We start from the raw sequence: 12028 nt of genomic DNA on the forward strand, positions 1-12028 counted from the left end.
CTGCCCGTGAGGAGATCTTCTTCGGCTTAACTCATAAATCAACCACTGGCCACACCAGGCTCCAGGCTCAGAAGATGTAGGACAGGGACTGTGAGTTGCTAACATCCCTAGCAGACATTTCTCAATATGAGCCTTGCAGCAAATCGTGCAGCTATGACAGATCTCCCAGGTGCATGGAATCAGCTGTGTGCTGGATCTACCCTGGCCTACGAGCCTTTTGCCCCAAGGGCACCAATATCTGTTGTAATAGTTCCATACACCAGCTTTCAAGGTCATGGCCAAGATGAACAACTTACCAATATTAACTTTTCCAGTTCACCAGTTGGTACAGCTTTTGTTTAAAAGTTTTTAAAATTTGGGCTCCTGGGTGGCTCAGTTGGTTAAGCGACTGCCTTCGGCTCAGGTCATGATCCTGGAGTCCCGGGATCGAGTCCCGCATCGGGCTCCCTGCTCAGCGGGGAGTCTGCTTCTCCCTCTGACCCTCCTCCCTCTCATGCTTTCCATCTTTCATTCTCTCTCTCTAATAAATAAAATCTTTAAAAAAAAAAAAGTTTTTAAAATTTAAAAAATTTAAAAAAAAATTTTTTTTCTCTCAGTATTTTGTAGCAGTATTCCAGAAATTATAGATCATAGATCATGGGTCAGATCTGGCCCCCAGCCTGTTTTTGTAATGCCAATTAGCTTGAAATGATGTTAACATTTTAAAAATGTCGTAAAATCAAAACAAAACCAGAACATGTGACAGAGACCATACATGCAAAGCCTACAACTATTTCCTATGCGATGCTTTATAGTGAAACTTTGCCAACCCCTGATGTGTACTTTTTTGGTGCATAGGTCTTATACAGTATCTGCTAATTTACTCCTCACTACTTTGTGAGATTTTAAAAATGCTATTGTAAATGGTATCTTTTAAACTTTAGTTTTCATTTACTGGTAGCATATCGAATATACAATTGGTTTTTATATATTGATCTTGTACGCTGGAAGTGTGCTAAATTTCCATGCTCCTGGTATTTCTTTGTAGAATTCTTATGATTTTTTAAACACACATTCATGGTTTCTGTAACTAAAGAGAGTTTTACATAATCCTTTTTAATCTGTATGCCTTTTACTCCTTTTTACCTTTACGTTTGCTCTGACATCCTGTAAAATATTGAATACCAGTGAAGATAATAAACATGTGTTCCAGGTTCCAGTTCTTAGAAGTGTTCAGTATGCTGTTAGCTGAAGGTTTTTTGTATATGTGCTTCATCATATCAAGGAAATCCCCTCCAATTTCTATTTTGCTGGAGATTACTTTGAAAGAAGTGTTGAATTTTGTCAATTACTTCACATACAGATTTAAGATAGTAATATGGCTTTTCTCCTCTATTCTGTAAATATGAATTACATTGATTGTTGGGTTTTTTTTTTTTTTTTTTTTAAGATTTTATTTATTTATATGACAGAGAGAGACAGCGAGAACAGGAACACAAGCAGGGGGAGTGGGAGAGGGAGAAGCAGGCTTCCTGCTGAGCAGGGAGCCCGATGTGGGACTCGATCCCAGGACCCTGGGATCATGACCAGAGCCGAAGGCAGATGCTTAACGACTGAGCCACCCAGGTGCCCTGATTGTTTTTTTTAAATGTTAAACCAACCCTGATTCCTGGGACAAACCCCACCCAAGAGGTGGTCCTGCTAGATTATCCTCTTATATCTGGTGATTTCCTGAAATGGTCATTAAAGACTTTTAGGTCTATGTTCCTGAGGGATATTAATCTTTAAATTTTTTTTACGTTTTTGTACTAGAGTAATGCTGGCTTCTTCGTAGAATGAGTTAGGAAAAGTTTCCTTCTTTGTTTTCAGAGTTTGTGTAACCTTGGTAAAATATCTTCCTTATATTTTTGATACAATTTACAGGAAAACCACATGGATGTGCAATTTTCCTCATAGAATGGTGTTTAAAGTCACTTGTTATCCCTTTAATACCTACCAAATCTGCAGTGATGCCCCCCCTTCATTCCTGATATTGGAAATTTCATTTTTCTTTTTTTATTTCCTGGTCAGTTTTTCTAGGGATTTGTCAATTTCATTAACCTTTTAAAAATCCGTTTTTAGTGTGTTAATTTTTCTTTATATTTTCTATTTCTGCTATTAGCTTTATCATTTATGTCTACTTATTTTGGATTTAATTTCTTTTTTTTTAAAGATTGACTTATTTGAGAGAGGGACAGAGAGAGTGCAGGGGGTGAGGAGAGGGAGAGAATCTTAAGCAGACCCCAATGAGCATGGAGCCCAACACAGGGCTCAATCCCATGACCCTGAGATCATGACCTGAGCCAAAATCAAGTCGGGCACTTAACCAACTGTGCCACCCAGGCATCCAGTGCTGTCCAGTGTTTGTAAGTGCAAGAAGGCTGTGATGGACCCTAAAGAATATACATGTGTTAGATGGGCTACCTTCGGTCAGGAGTTGTACTGCTGTTGACTCGGAGTTCGATGTGAATGAATCAACAATATGGCACATGCTCAAGTAGGAAGAAGAAATGCACTGATCTGTACATGAAGCCACTCCAGAAAGTGTTAAAAGTATCTTTTAGAGTGTGTGGTGAAGCTATGAAAAAGATGGAAAAGCAGCTCAAGTTGTGGATTCGTGAGATGAAGATCAATAAAAAAGTATAGGAAGGCATTGTTCTGAGGCTGAAAGCCAAAATTTAAGAGTCCTGTTACCCAGATAGGGAAAATGTTAAACCCTGATCAGCTAGTTAGCTGGCTTGCACATTTCAAGAGACAATACAGTATGAGCAGTGTGCAGATAAGGCCGTTCCTGCAGATCAGGAGGCTATGGAATAATTTTTTAAATACCTGCTAAATATTAATACAGGGAAAGTGTTAGGTGTAAGAGCAGGTTTCAGTGCCAACGAGACTGGCTTGTTTTCCTAGGCTATTGACAAATGAACACATATAATGCAAATGGCCTCCAAATCCCCTCTTCAAATTATTCAAATATCATGCAGTCTTGCTATTGTGTGTCAATACTAACAGCGACTGACTTTAAGTCCAAACCCCTAAAGATGTACGGAACCCCAAATCCACAAGAACTTAAAAGGAAACTCCGGTTCAGGAGTTTGACATCTGACATATGAGATGTCAGAAACATTCTGGGATTAAGCTTCTACCACTGCCCATCCAAGAAGCTGACTGCTATCTCCGGGCCAAAAACCTTGCCTCCAAGGTTGTATTGATTTTGAGTATTGCCCCAGTCCATTGCCATGAAGAACTTGCAAATGCCCACCCCAACCTAGGTGTTCTTTTCATGCCCCTAAACGCTAGGTCTGTCACCTAACCTGGCCATCAGGACATAATAAAGCTTTCATGGTGAACACCATGAGGGAACTTTACAGTAAAGCAATACAACACCAACAAGGAAACCGGCACGACGGACGACTGGCAGTCGGTCACTATGGCCACGGTCAGGGACTTTGGTGCACAGCCTGGGGAGGTATCAAGGAGCCTACTATCAGTAACATCTGCAAAAATGGCCAGACCGCCCGAAAAAGTTCAAAGGCTTTGAAGGTGTCACAGAAAATATAAAGGCCAATGGCAAACACATAATGCATATCACATGGCAAATAAGTGGAAAAAGCCTCAGTGACATGCGGGAAGATGTGGAAGAAATTTGGGCAGAAAAGGTGGTAGAATCCACAAAGACCCAGAAGAGAGAGCAAAACAAGGCACTGAAGTCAGTGGAGATGAGGATGGTGATGAAAACCCGGCCACCACTGAAATGTCCCTCTCACAGCAGCCATATCAGAATGGAATTCTGCCTCGGAAGAATTTGCAATGACATGGAAGAATGTGACCCTATTGTTGAATGCAGCCTCCTGCTATTTTTCAAGCAGCTTGAAATAAGTACCATCAACTACTTTGGTTTTCTTGGGGTAAGCCAAGGTCAAGAGGTTTATTTAGCCAGAGTGCACTGCCCCACCACACATCCCACAGCTCTCTCAAAACTAGTTGTACTTAATGTTAATCTTTGATTAATTTTAACTTTTTCTGCACTTTCTTTGCATGACTGTACAATATAGCAGTGTAGGTGTTCACATTACTGTGCTGTTTACTGTTTATTTAATGTGAGTACTAAACTGTGTATTGTTTGTATGACTGACTTAAAGTAGTACAGTAAAAATAGAATACACTATACAAAATGATGTAACAGAAATAGTTTTATTATAATACTGCATATAATTTATTTCTAAGAAACATATATTAAATTCAGATGCCTTTAAACAGAACAAAAATCCATAATAGGTCATGCATTGATTGGTAGATGAAAATGTAAACAGAGGCTCAGACGAACATAAGTTTGCATTTCCCTTAGAAGCAATGGTTCAGTAGTCATTAATTCAATGTTTGTGATGGATTTACAGAATACAACTACGATGAATAACAAGAATTGACTAAATATATGAGTGTGTATGTGTATGTGTGTTAAGTATTTTATGACTTGGGCCTCTGAATCTCTCTCAAACATTTATGCTCCCCAAGGGTAAAAATGACAATGTTTTAGAATAAGGAGTATTTTCAAAAAATGTTGGCAGCATGGCTGCCTTCAATGGTCCAACTCTCCTGACGACAGATATATAAAAGACACATGGGGCGCCTGGGTGGCTCAGCCAGTTAAGTGTCTGACTTCGGCTCAGGTCATGATCCCAGGGTCCTAGGATTCAGCCACACACGGGGCTGCCTGCTAAGCGGGGAGCCTGCTTCTCCCTCTCCTCCACTCGTGTTCCCTCTCGTGCTCTCTCAAATAAATCTTAAACACACACACATAAAGGGAATGAGGTCTTTTTATCTCTCATACCCCCACCATCCCCTGCCCCAACCGTAATGACAAATTATCACAAGCTTGGCAGGGAAATTGGAAAGAAGCCATACACTCACATTTCCTTTCCCTTTCTCTTCTACATCTCCTCCTCCACCTCTCATTGTACTTCTAAAATACTCCTGAGATGGTTTCATAGTATAAATATAAGAAGAATTCTTGCTGACATATTTTCTAAATGCATAACCACTGGGCCTCACTTGTGGATGATTCCCAGGGGTAGTGTAAGGGTCTAGGCTGGGTCAATTTCTAATATGACCCTTGAGATGACCTGCCACAAAAAGCTTACACACAGATGGTAATTATGTTTCTCTTCAGTACGAATTATCAGATAATGAGCAAGATATTTCTCTGGCCAAAAGGTTTTCCTGAAAAGTTACATTCAAAAGAAAAGGTATTTCATCAGTATGAGTTCACTAAAATTGACCGATGTAAACAACCCGCAGAGGCCTTTAAACTCTGGTATGAATTTTTCGATGGTGAGTGAAGGATGAACTGTGGCTGAAGGTTTTTCCACATTCACTACATTCAAAGGGTTTCTCTCCAGTGTGAGTTCTCATGTGTTGAGTTAAGGCAAAGTTGTCACAGAAAGCCTTCTTACAGTCTTTGCATTCATACGGTTTTTCTCCAGTGTGGATCCTATTATGACGAACAAAGTTCGCAGGTTGGGTAAAGGCCTTCCCACATTCTCTGCATACATAGGGCTTCTCGCCAGTGTGAATCCTCATGTGTCGAGTAAAGGAAGAGCTGTAGTAAAAGGCTTTCGCACATTCTTTACACTCCAAGGGTTTTTCTCCACTGTGGGTCCTATTATGTCGGATAAAAACAGAGTGGTGTGTAAAGGCTTTTCCACAGTCACTGCACTTATAGGGCCTCTCGCCAGTGTGAATCCTCATGTGTTGAATTAAGGAAGAGCTGTCACAAAAGGCTTTCCCACATTCCTTGCATTCAAAGGGCTTCTCCCCAGTATGAGTCCTCTTGTGCCGGATAAAAGTGGAGCGGTGAGTGAAGGCCTTTCCACATTCGTTGCACTCAAAGGGTTTCTCTCCAGTGTGAATCCTCATGTGTTGAGTAAAGGATGAGCTGAGGCAAAAAGCTTTTCCACATTCTTTGCACAAAAAGGGTTTTTCTCCTGTGTGGGTCATATTATGCTGGATAAAAGTGGAACGGTGAGTGAAGGCCTTTCCACATTCACTGCACTTGTAGAGTTTCTTTCCAGTGTGAATCCTCATGTGTTGAGCAAAGGAAGAGCTGTAGTAAAAAGCTTTGCCGCATTCCTTGCACAAAAAGGGCTTTTCCCTAGCATGGGTCATATTATGTTGGTTAAAAGAAGAGCGGTGGGTGAAAGTTTTACCGCATTCTTTGCACTCATAGGGCTTATCTCCAGTGTGAATGCGCTGGTGCTCTGTAAGGTGAGACCTGCGTTTGAAGGCCTTCCCACACTCAATGCACTTGTACGGTTTTTCCCCAGTATGCAACCTCATATGTCGAATGAAGTCTGCCATATAACGACAGGCTTTCCCACATTCGCTGCATTTATAGGGCTTCACTCCAGCATGAATCTGCTGATGCCGACCAAGGGCCCAATTCTTGCTAAACCTTTTCCCACAGTCTTTGCACTTATACAGGTTATTCCTTGCATCTATCACAGGGTCTTTTCCTGGTCCTTGTTCATGTTCACGGAGATCACCTTGGGTAGTGACTCGCTCCTGCAAAACCGTTAAACACAAACGATCATCTGCCTCCAAATCATCATGTTTATGGGTCAACTTCCTAGGGCATGTCTCCTTGTGGGGGTCTGCTCCTGGCCTCAAGTTCCCTTCCTGCATTTCTGATAGCTTTTCCTGATCCCTTGCTTGCCCCAACCTGGAATCCCTTGGGACTCCCTGGGTCACTTGTTCCTCAAAAGGGGCTTCCTCAGTGAAGGCCAGCTGAGAAGCAGTAAGTTCTGTGGTCTCAGGTTTTGCTTTTTCACCTGAAGGGAATCCAATACAGAAAGGTGTCTATTAGTCATGTCAACACAGAACAAACAAAATTACCATCTGAGTGGTAGAATGAAGATGAAAATAACCCCTCTAATTCCTGTGGCATTTATGTATCTATTCAGCCCAGGTTTACAGTTTCTTTCTTCACTAATCCTTGGACTCTTGACATCTTTAAAAGGCAACCCAGGAAGAAAAGCTGGGGCAGGGTGTAGAGAATCTGGAGCGGAGAAGACTCCTCACCCTCCAGAATGGCGGCGGGTGGGCGAGTAACGACTACACCGTATGTAACGACTGTGCCCCAACATGGTATGGCAGCACAGGGAAGGGACACCGAGCCTGAGCCACATGGGAGACAGAGAGAGGCCAGTGGAGGCTACCTGGAAAAGGTGCTGTGGGAGCTTATTTCTAAAGGAGAGGAGGGATTCTCTGATGGAGGAATGAGGAGAGAAACTACAACATGCGGTGTCTTCAGAGAATTCCGAATGCCAGGCAAAGTGAAGTGGACGAGAGGATGGTGGAGATGAGGATGGAGAGGCAGACAGGGACTGAGGAAAGAAAAAAATGTCAGGATTCTGGGCTGTGGGATAGTGGGGGACGGTGAGAAACTACTGGGCGGGCGTACTGCGTCTACTTCGTCTGAGTAAAGACTAGGTGAACAGACGCCAAACAAATACCACTGAGATGAGGAGAATTATAAATTTACCACATTAATGAAGATCTCTATGAAAAGGGAGGTTAGTAATATAACGTCGCCCTTAAATTCATCTATAAATTCAACACAACCTCAAATAAAATCCCAACAGAGTTTTTCAAGGATATTGACAAACTGATCGTGGAATTTACAAAAAAGAACAAACAGACCAGGCTAGCTCCAAAGAAGAAAAAAGAAGGGAGTCTTGCCCTTTGAGGAATTAGAATTATGATGATTATACACAAGGCAGTACGATGTAGGCATAGATTTAAGATAAACTGTCAAAGGAAAAAACAGAATTAAGAACTCAGAAATGTATGTATGAACTTTGAAATATGACAGAAGCAGCAGAGAGGCCCAGTGGGAAAAGGAGGGACTACTCAATAAATGGATCTAGAGAAACAATTTCCCATATGGGGGAAAATGAAATTGCATTCCTAACCTCATGCCACATAAAAATTAACTCTAGACTGATTAAGATCTAACTGTCAGAGGCTCACCATTAACAACATTTAGTAAATAGTAAAAATGATTATCTTTTAGATCTTGGGAAAGTGAAAGATTTCATAAACAAGATAAAAAAGCATGAACTGTAAATGAAAAGACTAGTCAATTGGACTAAACCAAATATTATTTTTTAAAAGGCAAACGGTGGGGGGCGCCTGGGGGGCTCAGTCGGTTAAGCGTCTGCCTTCAGCTCAGGTCATGATCTCAGGGTCCTGGGATTGAGCCCCGCATCGGGCTCCCCGCTCAGCGGGAGGCCTGCTTCTCCCTCTGCCTGAGGCTCCCCCTGCTTGTGCTCTCTCTCTCTGTCAAATAAATAAATAAAATCTTAAAAAAAAAAAAAAAAAGGCAAACAAAGGTATCTAAATTAATATCAGATACCACAGACTACAGACCAAAGTAAATGAGAAAAAGAGGGACATTATACAATGATAAAAGATCAATCCACCAGGAAGACATAACAATCCTAAATCTGTACGCAACAAATATCAGAGCCCCAAAATAAACCAAAAACTGAGTTCGAAGGAGAAATAGAAAAACCACAATTACAGTCGGTAACTTCAACACTCCATATCCAAAATGAAAACTAAGCATATTTGTATGAGCTGACATTTCACAGAAGATCTACATCAGCCAATCAACATACGAAGAGGTGCTCAACTTTCCTGGATATGAGGGAAGGGCAAAAGACCACAATGTGATACCATATTATATTCACCCGATTGAAAAAACTAAAGAACTTGACAGTACCAAGTGCTGGAAAAGCCACAGATCCATGGAATCGCTAGTGTAATGCAGGTGAAGTGTAAACAGGTAAGATTCCATTTGAGAAAACAGCAGGGCAGCATCTAGTAAAGTTCTCCTTTTGCTCACTTATAATAATTGAAAAATTCTAGCCCTAGGAACACTACTAAGAGAAATTCCTACACATATGCATGAGGACATATGTACGTGAATTTTCACAACAGCACTCTGTGGGTATAAAAAACTGGAAACATGAAAGTGCTCATGAAAATAAATGAATACTTTGTGTTATATTCATGCAAATGACTACAGAAGAAAAAAATGAGTGAACTATACTACATGCATGGTGAATCTTAATAATATACTGTTGAGGGGCGCCTGGGTGGCTCAGTTGGTTAAGCGACTGCCTTCGGCTCAGGTCATGGTCCCGGGGTCCTGGGATCGAGTCCCGCATCGGGCTCCCTGCTCTGCGGGGAGCCTGCTTCTCCCTCTCCCACTCCCCCTGCTTGTGTTCCCTCTCTCGCTGTGTCTCTCTCTGTCAAATAAATAAATAAAATCTTTAAAAAAAATAAAAATAATAATAATATACTGTTGAAAAAGTACAAATCATGTAAGACAATATAACCTATGATACTTTTTATAAAGTTCAAATTAAAAAGCACGTATATACATGAGTACGATGAAGTAATTTTTAAGTCTGTTTTGAGAATGTCAGTTAATAATGGCATTATAAAAACACGTACATAGGATATACGCATCCCTGTGTTTATTGCAGCATTATTTACAATGACCAAAATATGCCCCAAGCATCCACTGACTGATGCATGGATAAAGAAGAGGAGTTATATATATGCAATGGAATATTATTCAGCCATAAAAAACAATGAAATCTTATCATTTACAACAACATGGACACAGCTAGAGAGTATAATGTGAAGTGATCAGTCAGAGAAAGACAAATACCATATGGCTTCACTTATATGTGGAATTTAAGAAACAAAACAAATGAACAAAGGGAAAAAAGAGACAGACAGAGACAAACCAAGAAACAGGTTCTTAACTATAGAGAGCAAACTGATGGTTACCAGAGGGGAGGTGGGTGGGGGGATGGGTTAAATAGGTGATGGGGATTAAGGAGTACACTTGTCATGATGAGCACCAGGTGATTAAGATAAAAACGTAAAAAATATATATGAGTATCTTCATTTATTTTTTTAGTTTTATTTACTGTGGTAAAAAAATATATATATAACATAAAATTTAACATTTTAAGATAAAACAATCTTAAAATGTAATGGATAGAATAATTAGATGAAGTGGAAAAACTCCTTGAAAGATTCAAATTACCAAAACTGACGCAAGATAAACAATATATGAATAGCCCTATATTTACCCCAAAAGCAAACTGTTATGGACTGCATGTTTGTGTTCCCCCAAAATTCATGTGTTGAAGCCCTAACCTCCAATGTGAATTTGGAGATAGGGCCTTTATGGAAGCAAGAAGAGACACCAGAGTGTTCTCCCTCTTCTCCCAACCATCCCCAGCACACACACACCACCTAGGAAAGACTATGGTCTCCCTTTGTCTTCTTCTAAGGACACCAATCCCATCATGGGGACTCCACCCCCATGACCTCATCTAAACCCAATCATCTCCCCAAATCCCGACCTCTAATAGCATCACTATTCTAACCCCCCAGCTGGGTTCTAACCCCCCAGCTCCAAGTATGAATTTGGGGAGGACACATAACAATGTTCACAATAATGTTACATAAGAAAAATTATGTAAATCAACCAGTCCAGTACATGGCAAATGTTCAGTAACCTGTACACCCCTCTTATCATTATTGTAGGTGTTGCACTTGCCAGTCAGAATGTCAACAGTAACCTGAGTAAGAACATTTTCAGTAGTGTGGTGCTGAGAAACAACACTACTGGGTCTCAAAGAATAAAGAGGAAGATACCACCTGCTCCCCAGTAGGTGTTAACAGTTGACGACTCTTATGCATGACTACTGGGAATGTGAAATGGCACGGTCCCTTTGAAACTGTTTGGTGGTTTCTACTGAAGCTAATCATGTATCTACACCATGATCCAGCCAGGCCACTCATTTACATATTCCCAACAGAAATGTGTGCTTATATCCAACAAAAAATATGATCAAGAATATTCACAGCTGCATTCTTCACAATATTCTGAAAATGGAGGACAAGCCAAGTAACAGGAAAATGGATATATGTAATCTATTCATTCACTGAGACACTGCACAGTTAAGAAATAACTCTACATTTTACAACCACATGAGGGAACCTCAGAGCCATGATGATTATCAAGACGGACATAACAGTATTATGTACTGTGGGGGTCCATTTATAAGTCTTCAAAACTAATCTACAGTGACTGAGTTGAACACCGGCTACTTTTGTAAAAAGGGTATTAACAAGGAGGGAGCAGAAGAAACCTGGGAGGTGCTGGAAATATTTCTTGACCTGTGTGGTGGATACTTGGGGTTATATATGTAATATTTCATAAAGATGAACCCTTAAGATTTGTATATTCACTATGTGTAAGTTATACCCTCGTACAGTAATTAAAGAAAATAGTAAAATAGTAACGAGGAAGCCTAGAAGTCCTGATCCTGCGTGGCTGTCTCTTCAGAGAATGAGAAAACTCCCAGAAGCTTGGTTGTTCAGGTGAAATAGAGTCGTCAACAATTACATGTGTTGGGAGAGCCAAGAGCATGTTTTGTTTCAAGTTTCCCCCAAGTGTCCAAAACTTCACTGTGTTTCCTATGTTGAGATGAGAGAAGGTGAAGATCTAGAAGAGGCAGGAATTATTTCCTTCACTTCCTTCACTTATGTGAAGACCCAAGGTCCCAGGTGCAGCAGACTCACATATGGCTTCCTGTAATTCCTACCTCATGGTGCTTACACCCTGTTATGATGCCCTCTGGCAGAATGGCTCAGGCCCTTGATTTGCTTCTGATGTAGCCAAGTGGTGGAAATGTAAAAGATGAGGCTGTGTGTTGCATCTCTCTTGCTGGAGTCTCTCCCACCAACACTTGATCTGAAGGAACCTGACATGTTGTGAGGTGTCTCTGACTGGTCTTACCATTCTGTAAGTCAAGAAAGCCAGGGACCAAAGAACGACCCCACACCACCTCCATGTTCTTCACACCCTCTATCCAGCCGTTCCTGAATCTTGATCGTGTTTCATCTTCCGTATCTCCAGAATCCG

The 12028-nt window shown here is 40.9% G+C and overlaps 1 protein-coding gene across 1 annotated transcript in view; it reads right to left on the reverse strand.

Moving 5' to 3' along the window:
• Positions 1 to 4193: 4193 nt before the first annotated feature.
• ZNF599 (zinc finger protein 599) overlaps positions 4194 to 12028 on the reverse strand; it is a 17609-nt gene continuing 9774 nt past the window's right edge. Inside the window, exon 4 of the mRNA XM_035023684.1 lies at positions 4194 to 6842. Coding sequence (XP_034879575.1) covers positions 5320 to 6842 — 1523 coding nt within the window. The 3' untranslated portion in view covers positions 4194 to 5319. The remainder of the gene's footprint in view (positions 6843 to 12028) is intronic.

This window comes from Mirounga leonina, unplaced genomic scaffold (genome assembly GCF_011800145.1).
Source record: "Mirounga leonina isolate KUSES-001 unplaced genomic scaffold, KU_Mleo_1.0 Mir_177, whole genome shotgun sequence".
NCBI classification, from domain to species: domain Eukaryota; kingdom Metazoa; phylum Chordata; class Mammalia; order Carnivora; family Phocidae; genus Mirounga; species Mirounga leonina.